This window comes from Daktulosphaira vitifoliae, unplaced genomic scaffold (assembly GCF_025091365.1).
Source record: "Daktulosphaira vitifoliae isolate Bord-2020 unplaced genomic scaffold, ASM2509136v1 Scaffold_4, whole genome shotgun sequence".
Classification (NCBI taxonomy): domain Eukaryota; kingdom Metazoa; phylum Arthropoda; class Insecta; order Hemiptera; family Phylloxeridae; genus Daktulosphaira; species Daktulosphaira vitifoliae.
The window spans coordinates 19,743,363-19,763,155 of NW_026099575.1; the positions used below are offsets into that span (position 1 = coordinate 19,743,363).

General features: G+C 30.6%; 1 protein-coding gene across 1 annotated transcript in view; it reads right to left on the reverse strand.

The window, feature by feature from the left end:
• Nucleotides 1-3,311: 3,311 nt before the first annotated feature.
• Nucleotides 3,312-19,793, reverse strand: part of LOC126903531 (transcription factor mef2A-like) — a 50,989-nt gene continuing 34,507 nt past the window's right edge. Inside the window, exons 5-8 of the mRNA XM_050681716.1 lie at nt 7,083-7,655; nt 6,348-6,432; nt 6,146-6,279; nt 3,312-5,985 (exon numbers count right to left, since the gene is read on the reverse strand). Of these exons, the coding sequence (XP_050537673.1) occupies nt 5,143-5,985; nt 6,146-6,279; nt 6,348-6,432; nt 7,083-7,655 (1,635 nt within the window). The 3' untranslated portion in view covers nt 3,312-5,142. The remainder of the gene's footprint in view (nt 5,986-6,145; nt 6,280-6,347; nt 6,433-7,082; nt 7,656-19,793) is intronic.

Below are 19,793 nucleotides of genomic sequence, written 5' to 3' on the forward strand. Positions count from 1 at the left end.
AAACAAGCTGTATTTAATATATAATTAATGTATGTTTTTAATGTAATTACAGATGTATTGTTCTTAAATAGTTTATAAAAGTAATATATTTTGTATAACTGTTTTGAGAAAAAATGAATATTTATTAAGTTAAACAATTTTTTTTTACAATATGCTATTAAATTGATAAAATTTTACTACAACAATAATTTATTTAACCATATCTAGTTATATTACAATATTAAAGGAGAAAAGTCAATGAACTAGGTGACAGTATATCTTTAGAGTTTTAGAGCATCTCCTTAAACATTTCTTTGGAATGTCATAAATTATATTATTCCTTAAAATAGTATTAAGATTCATAGTCGCCTCTGCTTTTGGTCATTTTAAACTCTGGGATAGTTATAGGGCTTGAAATGACCAATCACTCTGTATATTACAGCATGTGTCTGGTACATAATATGTATCCAACACAAATAAGTAGTATTTTAAATTTTGCACAAAAAAAAGATCTTTTTAAAGAATTTTAATGGAAAATATAATTTGTAAACACGTAAATATTTATTTATTTTTATAAAACAAAGAGAAGTGAGTAAAAGCAAATTAATTTTATAGTCAATTTTAGTGCTTACCATTATGTTATAGTCAGTTAGTAAGGAACTTCATATAATTTTTAGTTGAAAGTTTTAGTTAGAGTTGTGATAATGATTTAGAAATGATTAAGATAAATAATCTACAATTTTTTGATAATTGCTAATAATAAATAATGAATTACTTAGTAGGATCAGGATTTCAATGCATATTGCATGAAGTGGGTTATCTTACATAATACTAGCATAAAATTTAATTTATGAAATAAATAATTAAAAAATTAGACATTTATTTCGCAGTTTGCGATTCTTATGAATTTTTGTCGTTTTAACACTTCAGAACATAATTAAATAAAAATGATTGTTTTTTTATATATATTTAATAAACTACATTAAAGTGTATTCAGTAGTGACGACATTTTTTTGATATGTAACATTTCAAACACGATATTTACATGAAATAACATTTTTTACAGAAAAAATAAATTTGTATTAAATATTATCCTTTCAAAATTAAAATAGTCATACAGGATTGTACTACATTTATTTTAATAAAAGGGCACTATTAGGTATAAATTATACTTTGATAATATAACCGTTAAATAATGTTTATATTATTTAATGTTATCATAAGATTAAATTTTATAGATAATAAATCTATAAATTTATAGATTTACAGCCTTAAGGTACTTACAGCTCCGTTCTATATTACTTGATGAACAGTCATAATTTGGGCTTAAGACTTAAAGCAATTATAAAGTTTATTTTATTCGTCACGAATACATCAATACTAAATAGATATTCTTGTTTTTTTTAACACTAATGTCTAGAACACATATTTATTAGAAATTTATGGGATTCGTGTAAGAGATTAGTCCTCTCACCGTTAATAGCATTGGCGATGTTATATATATTATCGTCCATAAAGTTGGGCCAATATTGGCCCAACTATGTGGAGGTAGGTGATAAGAAATGTCGTTATATTTAAATGGCACTAAATTTATCTACTACTGTAGTTAAGATCACTGTTCACCAAAGAACAGTAATACTGATCCGGGTATCTACTTTTCAAAACTAAGAAATTACACCATACCTTCTGAATTCCTGGTACTAGTTTACATATTAGAATTTTATAGAGATTGTTTGTGTATGTGGAAATTAATGTTCATAATATGAATCCCTGGTACAATTTTTCTTCATAATATTGTCAACAATAATAGATAATTTACCAGTTATTTATTTTTCAGATAAATTTTAAATGGACCTCATTTAAGAAAAAATAGAGTTTGAGTTTTTGGATAAATATAAGCATAATCTTATCAACCCCTGTCGACTTATTAGACTTCCTGTATTCCTGTCTAATCCCATATTTTCTTCTAATCCCTTATTATTGTATCTTGTACTTTTGGTTAGTTCTACTCTAAATTTTATTGGCATTTTACCTATAAAAGTTCCTTACATAATCTGTAATATCATTTTCTTCAAAATCTAGTTTCAAATATTATCTTACATGGTTGTTAGTATATAATTTTCTTAGTACAAGAAATTTAACTGTTAATAGGAAATAAAATAACAAAACTAAAAAACGAAGTACAGTAACATAATGTTTATTTTTCATCCTTGTCTTTTACAAAAGTCAATAGTATAATATAATAAGAGTTATCATAGTTTTATTCATTATTATTCTACATGTATGTAGTCTATTATATTAGGTATTATATAAATGTTATCATTCAAAATCCATCCCATATTATGTATTTCCTAATTAAAAAATATCCAGGCATATGAATATAATTTGTGTGACTTTATTAATGTGAATAAATATTTTGTTGATAATTTATTTTACTACATCAAACATTATTTTACATAATTCGTTTTATTATACCACGTATCAAACAATTAATCAAAATTAACCTGAAAAAAACAAAACAAAACAAAAACACTAAATAAAATTAATCAATAAATTATAAATACTATGAATAATAATGTAATTATCTAATAACGTGGTTATGGCTGGGAAAGGGCCGAAATAACTATTAAACAAAATAATAATGATAAATATCATCATTTATAATCATTAATAAATACAGAAAAAGAACTAGTATGAAAAGACACATTGAATGGAAAGGAAAATTGTCTTACAGCAGTAATTATCAGGTATCCATCATAATTTTACAGTTTAAGTAATATTAATAATGTAACCAAGACAATTACGGTTAGATTCGTCCGACATTTTAGGAATAGTCTCTTCTTTCTATAATAAGTTCCAGTTACTCGAATATAAACATAATAATAATATAATATAATAATCCATATCATTTTTGTGTATTTTAAAATTACACTATAGTTTATGTATATTAAATATCTTTGGACGACATGTGTCGTCTGATATACATATATAATATAACAATAAAAATCTCGATACAATTTTTTTTTGGCGTTCAGGAACTTACACAATGGATCCCAATGGATAGGTAAAAAAAAAAGAAGAAAACTTGGATGAACAATCAAACCCCTTTCTTTTCTTTCTACATAATTTGTATTTGTAATTGACTGGAGGTTCGGTTATGTTGTATGGAAAATAATGGACGGCTAAGATTAACTGTAGGCATTTTTTGTTGTTATATTTTTGTAAAAGAGATATAAAGAGACGGTCTGTTGTGACAAACTATGGTATGTATGTATGGAAATTACATGTTAAAAAAAGTGACCTCGACTCCAACTATCAATTCGTTACACGTCCTTCGACCTGTTCACCCTCAAGAAGTGCGTCACTTGGTTACATTTTATTTGCATTTGGAATTTTTTTCTTTACTTTTTTTTTTGCCTTGGGATCATATCATGTTTACATTTTGACTAAACTTAAAAAAATATTTACAAAATAATTTTTTTCCTTAGAAAACAGTACAATGGTTGATTTGATTTTGTTTGTTTTTAAACACATTAAACTTAAAAAGGCTACCAGGTTCATGTTGTATTATGTAATTAATAACGATTATTACGCGTGAAAAAAATATAGAAGATACAAATTTAACAATAGTTATTTTTAAATGTAAAATGAATATAATAAAATATTGAATGTAATTTATAAATAATTAATTTTATATTTATCTGTTAATTTAATGTACAATAAATTCTACTATTGGTCCGAGTACGCAGAGTTGAGCCCGAAGTTTTTCAATAAATAAATCCGATATTTGTGTGTAAAAAACACACATAAAATATATATAAGATGGTCTATCTATAAACTTCACGCAATAAAATTACTGGGGTAACACGGGGAAGCTCTGTTGAATCGTCGCGTTGTTCATACAACTCAATCAAAACCAACTATGTCATTAATTCAAAAGGAAGACTACTGGAATAAAATATCAATAATAATAATAAATACACAAAACAACCGGAAAACAACGAATAACGATTACCACAGGATAAAAAATATTTGATCATCAGCTGTACTTCCTTATAAAATAATATATAGAGGTTCAGTAAGTAAGGGAACGAATTTCTATTGTTCTCATTTTTAATAACAACTGACCAGTTTCCTTACTTATTAAACACCCTGTATACAGATGTTCAGTAAGTAAAGAAAAAAGTAAATTGTTATAAACGATGAGAACAATAGAAATCTGTTTCCTTACTTACTAAATACCTATATATATTATCAATAAGTTAATTATAAACAAAAATTTACCTCAAGTTTCAATAATAAATTATCGTAAAGCGAATACTACGACTACATTACGAGATTATTAATCGATAAAAATAAAAATTAAATCAACAATAAAACGACAACCCGTTGGACCATGATGAAAATAACAAAATAAAAAAACGGCTTTAACTCTTTGCCATTTATGCTTCATAATTTACATAGACTATTAATAATATTGTTCCTATTAAAATTATTATATTATTCCTAATAGTTTTTTTATATAATGGTGCATAATTTATATTTAATTATTAATTATAATTTAGTTAATTAATAAGGCACAACGATTTAACACTACACAATTAATTGTACAGGTACCAATACATAAAATAACATTTATGATCCGAAAGTATGTTTCGTGTTCTTGAAATAGTTATTTATATGTAATTTGAGAAAATGTTCATTTATTTTTCCAATCGCAATCCATTGTATGTTTAACCCACGAGATATTAACAGTTCACTGTCATCTAATTGGCTTTTCCAAATCGCCACCATTTGAAATATTAAACGGCGTTGACACAGATAAAAAAATACTTTGGTCGTGAAAATTATTTTCTAAAAATTGTCTAAATTCAATCTAAGTATTTACAAGCGGTTTAAACACGCTAGAAAAATAAAGTATCGGGAATTTTTGTTTTTTACTTTAATTGACTCATTGTGAATGTGTTGGGAATACATTTTGATTTTTTTATTTTGTATCGTTGCATCATAATTACTTTCAATTATTATTAATATACACCGTTTATATATCACAGTTTATGCCTTTTTTAAATCTATCTTGATGTTTATATTTATTAATAAACTAAAATGTTTGTACATATCTATTCAACAAAGTTCTCTGGTAAAAGTCTTATGGGACTTTGCTTACGACCACTGGTTATATGCGTTGTACTCGTTGTAATACTGTCCGGGACCGCCACCACCTCCACCACCACCATAACTATGGTGGTTAGGCCGACTTATGTGCTCAGAGGAACAGCACGAATGAAACCTATTGTAGCCGGTGTTCGCGTACTGATCTCGCTGGCCATAGTATTGGTTAGTGGACACGGCAGCCACGGATGACTGATAATGATGATGCATTCGTTCATATTGTTGTTGTTGTTGTTGCTGGTGGTGTTGTTGTTGTCTATAGTAGTCATGATTATTCTGGTAGGCTGCCTGGTGCTGCTGATGATGATAATGTTGGTCTTGGTAACGTTGTTGGTGGTGACTTCTGCTATACGGGTCATGGTGGTACGGCGATTGGTGTCTGGCAGCCATGTCATAGCCAACAAATTGCTGAGTGGCTACTGCTGCCGCCGCAGCTGCAGCAGCTGACGTTGTCCGAGAGGTTTTATTTCGACGGTGTTGACCACCTCCTCGTTGACCGCGACCTCGTCTACTAGGTTGCCTAGGTGGTTCATAGGACATGAGTGGTTGCGGAGTAACTGATTCACCAGGTTGCTGAGAAGTAACTGGTTGCGAAGAACTACATTCATTGACAATTGGCGTCGATTCTTTAGGGGGTTCATAGTACTCATGCTGCGAAAATCTACCGATTTCCGTTGATCCGAAAGCTTGATGAAAATTTGGTAATCGACCGTTAGATTCTTGGCCTTTTGTTGTTGACACGGGTAACTCGCACACAGATAGTTTAATATCTTCTGCTCCTTGGTCGGAACCGTCGTCGTTTATTATGGTCGAGAGCCAGTCAATGGACTCATCCTAAACATTTGTAGAAAATTGTTAATTCTGGTAACATTTGTATGATGGAAACAATCGGAACAAATGGAATGGTACGACGAGGAAACCTATTATTTGGAATTATACGGAACGCAAAGGGATCTGGATACGTGAAAAAATAGTTTAGTACAATTATGCTTACTTTGATCTTGTCAGATTCATTCATAACCGGGTGGCTTAAAAATTCGGCCATAGGATCTATTTCGGACTGCTGAGTTGTTGTTGTATGACCGCTATTGGAAGCGTAGGAATCAACTGAAGACGTCCCTGTTCCTCCTGTAGAAAAATATTAAATTTAATTTACAAATTTACAAGTAGATAAATAAAAAACAATGTATACAAACCCGTCGGGGAATGGTTATAGCCATGGCTTAAGTAATTTCCGGCATTGTCATTTATATTGCAAGAGTTATGAGATAAACCACCATGCTGAAAAAGAAAATTCCTATATAAAATTACACTCTTTTTTTATGTTTTTATAAGAAATGCGTCATAGTACTTTATATAAAATAATAATAAAAAGCTTAATTAAAAATTAATAAGTCTATGCGACAAAAAAATCGTGTAGTAACACAATATAACTTATAATTTTCATTTGAGTTTCTAAAACTACATTGAATTTCTATCACTAGGGTACCTAGTAGTATTAGAATGACTTCATCAATGAATGAATAGTTTTTCAACTTGTAAAGTTTTTATTAATTTATATTTTTATGTCACACTTAAATGATGATAAATATAAGTTTTCTGTAAATAATTCTATAATATATTATTGAAAACTGGAAATTTTCAGTGAATGAACCGTTAAGGATATTGTATAAAAAATTATGACACTGAAGTAAGACTTAATTTAGAAATTTTCTTTGTTATAAAAACTACTAATAATAACTTATTACAACCAGATTAGAGAATATTTTAGTTAAAAACTCACTGATGATGTTATTATTCTATATAAAATGTTCGTTCAATTTATTTATAAGCTATAAGAATTTTATGAGAATCAAGAATTTTATTACTGCATTCTCCAGATATCACTACTCTTAAGTGTAATCCAAGTTCAGTTTATTCTAATATTTTACCATTTGGGAATGATCGCTAGCCGACGATGGACTGAACCACGATGCTTCGGAACTTGAGTAGTTAAAGTATCCAGAGTTTTGTTGAGTGCTATAACCTCCCATGCCACCGTATGGCGTATAATCTGGTTGCTGCTGATATTGTTGAAGCATGTTAGACGTTTGTGGGCCGCCGCCAAGATCTAGGAACCCGGTTTCAGTTGACGGTTTAGGTCTGCGGCAGCTGTTGGAGGCGTATGGTGACGAGTAGGCCACCGGGTTGTATGATTGGTTCCAATAGCTTATACGGCTCTTTTCCCGATTCCTCCGTCGTCGACCGCGTTGCTCGGGGACGAGCTTGCGGTCGTCCGGACCGTCACCGTGATCGACAATCGACTGTAGGTATTGCGCACAGTGATCCTGGTGTTGCGATACCTCACCGTTATTTTCTTTCCACAATGCTTGTTCAGCAACACCGTAAACTTCGTCTTGTTGCCTTTTCTGTCCTTCTACGGCTTGTTCTTCCCCCGGTTCTTTTTCACACTCTTCAAACGATTGATTTATGCAGTTGGACGACGATTTCCCGGAATTGTCTCTCTGTGAACATAAAATATACATTAGTTAATCCAATGAATTTTATTTTTTAAGTCTATTTAGTTTAAATAAATTCATATTTATTCATAAACTTTTTCAAAGACGTAAGTTACTTTACTGGGTGTGCTAATTGAAAACCATTTCTATTTAAAAATAAAATTTAACTTAACATATCAAATAAATGATGTAGTACATTGAAATATTTTTTTTTTTTTTTTTTTTTACAACCGTCAGGTTATATACTGGGAAAATTTATGTGCAGTGGTTTCCCGTTGCTTTCTGCACTGGAAAAATGGTGCTTTTCGCCACCGTAGAAACACACGCATGGTCACCCATCCGTTCACCTACGGCAGTAGGCGAGGCTTAACACTAGAGTTTTGTCAACAACTAGTGTGACCACTGCGCCAAACCACGCCCATTTCTTAATAAACATGAATTTAAGACATGTTTTTGTAATTAATTTAGGATCCTACCAAAGCGATACAAATTTAATTAATAATATTTTTATGAAAGTTGATACTTTTCAATACTAGACTTTTTTATAACATGTGATAGTATGAATAAAACTTGAAATGATTGAATAAAAACTTCAATTTTAGTTGTAAAATTAATCATAATTCAATGGAGGGTTAGTGTAAAATAAATTTTATCTGTTGAATTATGTTATAATCAATAACAAACAATTAATTGGACCATACAGTTATAAATATTTTCTTAAACTTGAGAAAAGAGTTTTAAGAATTTCTATTTTTATTCATTTATCATTCGAATAATCATTTATAACAGCTCATTCAATAACGTATAAATATTTGATAAGTTGATTGACAAATGTTTATTTGAATTTGTCTGATGCTCGAAAGCGTTGATCGAATAGTATTTATTAGGATTTTAATGTATACATTCAAACCATCAATTTTCATGAATTATTTAACCTAATATCATAGTAGTTTTTGTTCTGTTAGGTTTCAACAGTTAACCATTTTCCCTCCTATCCAATTGTTATTCGTCTAAGGGATAATATCATACAGCTAGACGTATAATTATACCACCCAGTTTTTCCACTTGTTGGGCAGACGACAAGTTTCCTTCTTCAAGACAGACACAAACATTCTAAAAATTAGCATAGTCTTTGTGTATTTGTCAATAAGATCATAATCTGATAACTCAATATAAATTGATCACAGAATCAAGTTTTAAAAAAAATACTTGTCTAATCATATTTATAACAAACGAAAATATCAGATTACTTGCAAAAAGTAGCACCAAATTTTCTGATGGAACTTTTAGAACTGTACTCAGACAGTTCATAATATTTACATGGTCAATGTACAATTTAAAAATACATCGTAATGAAATTTTAATTTAAATAAAAGAAAAAAAATTGGACCTAAAGTCTGTCAACCGTAATAAATTTATATTGATATTGAATTTTATTTTTAAGTGATTGCATTTGTTGATCAATGATTAAATAATTGTTTGATTATTTAATCTAATTGCAATTTCAATACTAAAACAAATATGGTTTTTAAATAATGGGGAACGATAAAAGCACTTAACATGTTTTCACACCAATCTACTTGTTTGTGCTTGATACTGGGTTAAATTAGCTAAATTAAATTAAATGACAATGCCAAATAAGTAATGATTGATTACCGTTTATTCCGATTTTTTTTTGTATTTGTTTGTAATTTAATTAATTACACGTCAACAATCATTTACACAAGCTGACGCTAAAAAAACTTATATTTCGTGTAATGAAACTTTACAAACGATTAAGAGTATTATTTATACACTGTGGTAGAGAAATAGGGCGAACGAACAAAACAATTTAACTCATTTTTTTTCGTATAAAAGAACTTATCCATTTAATATTTATAAAGTAACTTTCAACTCTTATGATTGTATAAAATTCAAAATTTCATATTACATATTAATTTTTATTTAAATAATAAATGAAAATATAGTAGCGAAGTTCATTTCCGACACAGCAAAATTTTTTGCCATTTAATTTTTTTATTTCATTAGTTGTAAAGTTTTGTAACCAGTATAATTATTTTTAGGGCGTAAAATTAACGTAGTTAATTTGAATAAATATATTAATATGTTTCCTAATTGACTTCAAAAGTAACACAGTTTTATCATAAATAAGAAAAAATTATTTTTTGATTGTTGGACTAATTGTTTATTTCATTTTACTTATATATTGTGTTATTGGTGTAAGACGGTTAAAAAACCAAGAGTGACGTATTAAATATTTAATTTTTATTAAATTGTATCAAAATTACAGATTAAATTGTATAGGAATGTTAAATTTTTGTTAAAAAATAATCTTTCAGATTAACACTTTAGTATTTTTTTAGATGAACTTTTCAGATAGGTAAAATTATAGAATTATTAGTATTTAGTACTATCAATGAATCAAATAAATCAAATGAATAATGAATTTATCAATTTGCTGATTGACGCTTATATTTGTTCAACTTTAAGCAATAGATAATTATATAGTTTTTTTGTTGCTAACAATAAATATATTTTTGAGATGCGTTGAGTATTTTTTCTAGGAACCTTGCAATTATAGTTGACATCATTGTTTAGGTATAGTAGCAGTTTCAAGCATGTATAGATGCGTTATACTATTATTTTTGTTATTGTTAACAAACAGAAATACCTATATAGTTTAAACATCAATCATAAACATGTTAAATAAACGCTTAGAACAAGTTAAGTACATAATATTTATTTACTATCTAAACATCATAATGATTATTCTCCACGAATGAGTAGGTAGGTTAAGTACAACAATAACGCACAATAAACGTACAACAAAATAATATTGTGTTTCAGTATAACAAAATGAAATAACATTTTAGTTATTAAGTATGCACTGTAGATTTTAACGTAAGGCGTTTAATTTTCAACAAAAATGTTATTTTATGAACAAAGAAAGTGCATTATATTTCGAAAAGTATATTTATGGTTACTATAAATGAGCTGATTTTGAAAATATTATAACCAAAACAAGATCATCACTCATAAAAAGTGCGTTTTTCGTTAAATTCGTCTGAAAACACAATATTAGAGGAAAAACCTACAGTTTTTTGGTGGTAAAGGATATAAAAGGTTCAACACTCTTTGCAAGCCCGTTTATAAAAATCAATCCTGGCGGCAAAAACTAAACAGAGAAAAAACCACAACGCCCCAGTGAGTGCGCGCATACACTTTATCGTGGTATCGCACAGCATGCAACGCACTAAAGTAAATGGTGTGTTACTCACAGCGAGGGTCATCATGACTGTGTAGGGAAATGTGCTTGGAAATTCATTTTTCTAAGTGAGTATGATGACATTATTATACACACAAAGTATACTCAAGATAGGGCATTAACGAACGGCTTTCAAATTGTATATTAGCATGGTAAAGAAAAGAGTTTCCCTGAACTCCATTGACACTGATTCTCTTATGAAAATAGTATTGTGATCTTATGGCAGTTAAGAAATAGCGGATAGATCAATTTCTGTATTAAAGATGAAGCGCTTGAATCATAAAATTCATTATCGAGAAAAGATCATTGAAAGTGTTTATTACCAAATTAAGATAATAACAAAACTATTGGTGCCACATTAAACATAAAATGCTGTTCATTTTTTTTTAAGAAAAAAATATTTATTTTCAACAATACAAAAACTTTTCTTTATCTTTTATCTTTTATGTATTTGAGGTTGCTAAAAGTTAATACTTTATACAATAAGTAAAGTGTCTTATATTGTTACTTAAAAGTTTCTGACAAGTACACCGACGATACACGGACAATCTTCGAATCACTTACAGGTTTTACGTGCTGTCCATTTAATTAAGTATTATCAGTTTTTATTGTAATGTTTGAGTTTTCATAAATGAACAATTTTATTCCTGTACCATACAATTTAGTTAAATTATGTGTATTGAAATAAATAAAGATAAATAAACACTAACTTATACTGTCAAAGTAATTGACCTCGGCTTAATTTTATTAAAAATTATAAGTAATATTTAATTATTATATATTTTATTAGAAGATAATAATTTGTTGTAAGTGATGCATTTAATAAACAAAATTTTATCAGATTTATAAATAAAATAATTTTGCTTTGAACATATTTATTCACTTAAAACAAAAATAAAGATTTTCTATTAAAAATGTACCGCCTTTAACTTAAAATGATAAACTTATATTTTCACTTAAATTTGATAAGTAAGCATTACTGACTGTCTTTGAAAAAATATTTGAAAATAATTTATTAGGAAGATAATAAATATTATTAAAATTATTTTATGAAACTTGTACTAAAACGAATATCGTTTTTAAAACTGGTACAAAAAAATATAAGTGGCACGAAGTGTCTCCGATCAATAATAATGTACTGTCTAAAATATAAAGTTTAAGTTTGTGAATCGATGTTTTCGGGTTGACTTGAAAACCCTTGCGGAAAACCCGTCCTTTTGGGTAAATTATGATCGGAAGGGAGTAATGTATCGACAGGAGAAGAGTAGAAATGGGTCTGCGTGACGAGCCTGAGACGGAATTACGACCGAAGTGGAGGCGACCGGAAGTGAACACGGAACGTGGAAAACCGAGGAAAAGTTTATTGATTCGGAAGAATGCAGAGGGCGCGACGTGATTACAATGGTTTTTATTATTATTATTATTATTTTTTTTTGAGCGAATATATCTATTTGATAGCTCTTACTTTTTATGTGCATAGACGAAATATTTAGTAAATTGTCAACGCAAAGCTTAAATGACTTTATTAAAATTATAGTGAATACTTTTTGTTCGGCCCATACTGCTAAAATTTTATTGTATTTTAAGTAAAAGTATGTCATTTATATTACATTTATTTGTCACCAATGTCACCTCAATTATTATATAAAACAAAAGTAAACACATTTTATGTGTTGGCGATGATGGTAAGGATGTGACTATTACTGTTGTTACGCCACGTGGCTCAACACGTGGTTATTGGATTGTTCAGATGGCGCTATACCCAACCGCGACCATCGTCACGTTTTCCCGCGCTTTACAATCGGCCCACCCTCTTACGAACGGTAACGATTCCTTTTTTTCATCGTTTTTATGGATTTTCCTTGTTGGATGACAAATAAGATAGAGCAAAGCCCATAGCGTTTAAGGGGGAAAGGAGAACTGAAGAGAACGAAGGAAAAGTGAGACTAAAAGGAAGAAGCCTGTGATAGGTAAAGAGAAGAGAGGTCATCGTCACTGTTTGCCACACGAACCCCAAAAACGTCGATTTTCATCAACGAAAGCCGGTTTAAATCACGCACCCATAAAAGCTCACATAGAATAGGTATACAGTAATGTTTTATCAATAGCCACTCAAGTGTGCATATATATTTTGTGGAACATAATGTTCCACAAAATTTTTATAAACTTCTGTATACATTGATTTCATCGCGAAAAAACCAAATGATATCTAGTTGCCATCAAAATTTAGTGAAATACAAATGTTTAACAAAATAATTGTTTGAATCTCTAATACTTATTACTTTATTTTCATTATATATCGAAGTAAGGAAAAATATATTGATATATATCCCAAGCAACCGCATCTAGTCTGTTATCGTTCATTGCCAGTGTATAGTAACTAAAGATTTGACTAATATTTTGTGTTAAAAAACATTATAGTAAACTTGATTGAAATATATCGGTGCCCAACCATCCAGATTATGCTCCTTTAAGATTCCTGTGGTTTTGATTGTTGGCGAAATAGCTCATGCTTTACATTCCACTAACCTAGATCAAGGAAATTCCTCAACAAACACAAACTCAAGTTCAGTTTTCCGACATAGGTAAAAATAAAATTAGTTCATAGACAAAAGTAGACGAGTGATTTTTTTTCTAACTCGCGTGTGGAGTGTTGTTATGTTATAGCTGCTCGGTGTGGCAGTGGGGGTGGCAAAAAGACGCCTACGCCGCCGGTGGCCGCTGAATCGATATACGGTCGCGAGGGATACCGGTGGCGGCGGCGGCGGCAGACGCGACGTGTAATCGAAAACGCGTTCGGCTGACGCCTAAATTCAATTTTCACGCTGTGGCAAGGAACAAAAATTTAATCACTCGCTTCCACTTCTCCGTACTGTAGATGTGACAAAATGTTATTTTCCGGAGTTTTTCCTAATGAAATCATGTATCTCCTTTTTGCCGAGACTATAAACACTATTCGATTCCAAATTTTTGCGCGTTTGGAGTCGGAACTCAGTAGGGATGGAAATATGTTTATATTAGGGAAACTCATCAAGTTTCTAAATGAAATTACTTTTCAAAGTTACTCCATTTAAACGGTTACATAATTTTAATTCGACCGTTTTTTCACCTACTACTAATTACTAATCTAGCGAATAAAAACTTCAGTGACTTGTTAAGACTAACAAGAATAACGTCAAAAAAGAAAGCGACTAAAATTATGAAGTGCGGTCGAGCTTTCATTTATTATAATATTTTTGGTTAACTTTCTCCAACAATTGAACTTCTTCCGCAAAAGTCATATTTAAAAAAATTACACATACTATGCTGAGAATTGCTCAAATTACCAGTGTAATAGTAATTTAAAGATTTTTCATTTAATTTTTATGAAAGCAAAATATTTAGGTTGAATACAATTTTCACTTCTCATATTCCAAGAAATTATGATATCCAATTACATCTAACATGGTTAATTGGAACTTTTAATGGTCAGTCAATCGAATGTCACTATTATCAGTAAATATTTACTTACGGTACTAGGTTTTGTGTGCTTTTTATTTGTCATTAGTGTTCACGGGAGATTCGCAGAAAATCGCTGGTAAAACATATTATATTAAGAAACGCGGTGGTCATAGGTAAAGAATACTTTAATTAAACTAGTCAATTTGATCTCGTTAGTAAACTTTCTCGGATGTCGAGGCATCATTTACACGAATGACTACCTCTCGAACAACAAACTTGCTAGCTAACACTGCTGAGTTTTCTAGAAAATTAATTACACGTATAGAATTGGAAAAATGAATTATAATAAAAAGTTTCCGACCAACAATAATAACTATTTAGGTTACCAACAGCGTGCAATGTTGATATTCGATAGTCCGTATTAAAACGATATGGGTCGTGTTCAACGTTAACTACACGGGTATCATAGTGATAATACCGAGAAATGTTGTGATGTAACGAGCACAGAAAAAATTAAAACAGCAAATCATAGTGTAATGTTTTCAATCGATTTGTACGTCGTTAAACATAACAACAATGTAGGACACGTAAAAAACCGAAGTACGAAGTTCTCGCGAAGAGACATTAACTAGTGAGCTGCAGAAGATAATTCGAAGAATTTATTTTTATTAGCAAGATCCCCACGAAACATTTGTAAAATCTTCTGGGTCAAGTATTAGCAAAAGCCTTTTAGGACACGCCAATAAATAGAGTTTACTGAACTTTAACTATTTCTAATTCAATGGGGTCGACTCGGAGGGAACTTAGTTGAGGCTAATTATATCACAAAAGGTAAACGTAACGACTTATAAATAAACGTTGGCCATAGTCGCTGATTTACATTAATAGCTTCGAGTTGAAGAGGTTCTCAATTGTGTAAAAGAACGTACAAAGTTTATCCAATAACGACCACCGGTACTTGCCCGTAGTTGACGTTGTTGTTGTCGCGTGTTCTACAGGTGGTAAAAATCAATTATTCTCGGTAGCGCACGCGTCTTGTTCGTTTATACATGTTATACGAACAGAACAGGGAGAGAAAGGCATAAATTTGTTTCAAACCGGGAGTATGTGTTACAATATATTTTAATAAAAATTTTTTACATTTTTTTTTAACATCCAGTCACTGTTTATTGAGGTCGTCGTCAAATACTTGCCAACGATGTGTTAATTACATATAAATAAAGACAATAATAATAGTAATTATTAATAGCATTGCGGCCGTCGAAGAACCGGTGACGGCCGTGATGATGTGTTACGCCTAGTAGCACGTCACTGCACGACGACGTATAACACAAGATTGGGACAGTAGGAGGCGTAGCGGGAGGAAACGGTATGATTGTTATGAGTAGAAGGTAGCGCGGAGCGTGTTGCGCAATCCTTAACATTCGCGTCGCTAGCTTGCAAGTCGTTGGAGACCTCCTGCTATTTATTTGTACACAAGACGCATACGATGCTCCCAGAGAAACACAGTATTAATATAATTGTATTCGGTGATTACAATGTACACATTAACGTACGCCGGACGCAATGTATGGGGTCGCCCGGGAATCAATATTACGCCCGCGGCGACGTCAAAGAGATGGCGGTATCGGTAGCGGACGACACGTCGGTTGTTCGATGACCCTGAAGAGCAATGCATAAGAACAACCGAAACGCTCAGTCAACTCATAATTAATTCTCTAACCACAACATTCGGATACTATTAAAGTCAATCGAAGTTTATGTTCCAACTACTAAGTGGTAGTCTTTTAGGGAAACAGCGTTTTTAACAACGACGCGAAGATATAGTTAATGGGAAAACGGTTTTACCAATTGTCTAGGCTATAAAATAAATTGTTAACTTAAAAATTTACTGCGTAAAACTATACGAGCAGGCTTTCAGAAGAGTAAAAACAACAAACTATAGATAGTTGAGAAGTATGACAATAATGCAATACTCGTAGAATTGCATGTGTTGATTAATCGTTAGCTAAGCGACAATAAAATATTATCAGGAGACGAAATGTGTTAGCGGCTGTCTGTGCGACGCGTGGGAAGACTCGGTCGCGTTTAGACATCGTTAACAACAATAATTATTCGGTAATGTTATTAGATAATTACATCCAGTGCACCGCACTAAAATTATTTGTCGTTCGGCACATTCAATATGCTGTACGTACCGAGTGACATAATCGAATCCAAAAACCTATTAGTTATGTTATGTAGATTTATAGATAAGTGCTTCAACAAAATTCAAACTACAGCGAGTGCATTTATTTTGGGACACATTTCATTATGAATATTGAATATTCATGTAAAAGGTTGTTAACTAAGCATGTTATAAAAAAACACTTTCAGTTAATTTTACTAACATAAAACAATTAACATGCTAATAATAAAACTGTTTATGCTTCAGACTAAACGCGTTTAAGGGCTATCGAGTATTTTCGATGGTGAATTGCGTTAAAGTTAAATTTTTTTTAGAGATGTATTTTAATAACCATAAAGTTTTTGTAAAAACTGATCATGAAACTGTTATAATGTAAAAACTGCCGAAGAGATGAATAGGAAATGAGCAACACAGACGAGATAATTTCTATTATAATGATTCACATATAAGCGCATTTGGCAACGTCGCACAGGACGCGACAGTACACAGAGTATTACAATGTTTATATTATGTTATAATAACTAACGACATGTTGCACACGTATAGAGTTCAATAAGTTTGATTTCCGGCACATTATACAGAAAAACAAAAAAGGTGATTTCGCTACTGAAAAAGCGTGATATTTCCTATTGTTTATTCGAAATGTATGTTATAAGAATCAAATGTTTTTATATAATTTCACAGTTTAACGAATCGCTTTGCCCCTTCGCCCACATCATTGTCAAACACTGATATTAATGCGTCTAAATTATAGACTCTATAACCTTTGAATTACTCGATTTTCAAGCGGACTTTAATGTAAAATATAAAATCGTTTCAACACACTGCTAGTTTACAGAGAAGCAATTTTTTCAGTATCTAATTACAATACAACATAGCTCACAACCTCGTAGTATATTCTAATTTCCTCGCGCTTTATTGTGGTTGTAATGTGTCGCATTGAAATTATTATTATCGATAGTAAATTTGAAATTTGCATTGAAAACTAATAAGCTCCAATGAGAATGGGTGGTAAGAAGTGAATAAGTGTCGAAAGGTCAGACAGGAAACCCGAACAAGACTGTGAAAATGTAAATGTTCCAGAAAAAACTGTTGTGAGACGGTTACCTGTAAACGTCCTATGCGCGCGGCGTCGAGTGTACGAGTGTAATAACCTACTTGAAACATGACAACGTAGACTGTATTACATTGAATTTTGAATTCAACGGCAGTAGACTTATAGTCACTAGTCAGTGTTATAGTTATACGACCAAAGTCAACTGACAGAGAAAACGCGCGAGGAGCACTGTTTTCAGATTATTTTATCTTCATATTGTTTAATTCTGAACTATATGAATGTCAAAATTTCCGTGAATCCGAACCAGTATTAAGTTTAATGTAAAAGAAAGTTGATGGGCGTTATTATTAAAACACTTAATATACCATTTAATAAAGCACATTGATATCCATTTAAATTAATACGGCGCTATATTTTACTAGTGAATAAATGTCACATGTCAGACTAAGGATTTATGGACACTAAAACAATTTTTTGTGTAATAATCAAAATAAATATGAATTTGGTTATTTCAATCACACGTATGGCGATTCATTTTGGAGGAACTCGAATCAACTAAACTTATTTACGACGGCTTTTATTAAATGGATCACATAAATAGTTTTCCACGTCGAAATTACCTTATAAAAAGGAAAAATGGAGTATTTTAAAATTATTTAGTAGTCCATCATGGTTTTAATTTGATTCTGAATGGTTTGATAAAGGTAATTTTAGAAGGCTTTTATTACATTAGCCTATTAAATATGGTTGACTATAATGCAGTGGCGGATTTTCAACATTTTTATGGTGATGGGGTCCTAAAGAATAAAGTTTATTTCGGAAACATATCAGAGTTTTATCCTACATATATATATCTTATAAATAAGATAAAAATATCGATGTCTGAGTGGGGTCCAGGCTCCTGAACTCCCCTTCTTCTCATGAAACCGGCTCTGCTTCAGTGTAGCCTTTTTTTTCTATAGGGAGTAATTTCTAGTGGTATTTTAGCAATTGAGTATTATAATCAAATAAAGCACGTAATCTAGATATGTGCATTAATGTCTTTACTTTTTTTAAAAAGTTATTGTACAAAAGTATCTTATCAAATTAAAGAGAAGGATTAAACACGACTACGCATTAAAAAAAGATAGGACTGTCTAAATAGCGAAATGCTTTTTGCACTATAGTAAATGAAACGTTTATCAATAAATTAATGATGATAACGCGATATCGCTAAGCCTAAAAAAAAATTAGACCCTTTTTCGGTCTTGAAATAAATTTTTTCACAGCATAATAGACAATTACTGTTACTTGTTTAACCATTTAATGCATTCTTATCAGCGTTATGAAATACCGTTCTGACGACATGAGTAACACACTATGACTAATAGTATAACTCCAAATGAGGGTGCGAGCGCAGTCCATTTTATAATGGACTAGGCTCGCATTACTTAAATTATCAGCGTCGATCGGCCATTATACGTGCGTATCCCAGACGTAAAGAACGTTATGGCAGGTTAGCGACTTTGATGATAGAATCGTTGTTAAAAACAAAAGAACCTTCAGTGTTATAGGTTAAATTACTCCGATAATTATCGTGAAAAAATATATAACCCATTTTATCAAGACAGCAATGCTATAAAATTATTATTATTTTTTAAAAACTACTACAACTTCATACACGGAAAATTTGTGTTCATTTTAATCTTATAGACTATTCTTAAAATAATAAATACTAAATAATTCATTGATCAATATTACCTGAGACTTCTAATGTAAAGGCTGTTCAACTGAATTTTAATTTTCAAGTGTACATTGAACTTAACCATGAAAGAATGGAGTATTTAAATCATTTGAAGTGTATTGATAATTCAAAACGGATCCAGTTAAACAAATATAAAAATTAATAAATAAAAAAAACTGTCGTACATCTGGTAAATTGACAAAAAATTATTAGGAAATTATGAAATTTTTGTAGGTCAAAAATTTGTCTTTCTAAATTGGTGTTATGATTCACATATATTGTAATATATCTGCTAGATGGTAAAATAATTATTTTATGATTTCAAAACGATCGTCATCAACAAATTAAGAATACGAGTTCAATTATATTAATAATTAAACACATAATATAATATAATGTACAGATCTAATATTAGTGTTTCAACTTGCAGTTCAAAGCACTTAACAGTTTTAAACCCTAAATTGTATTTA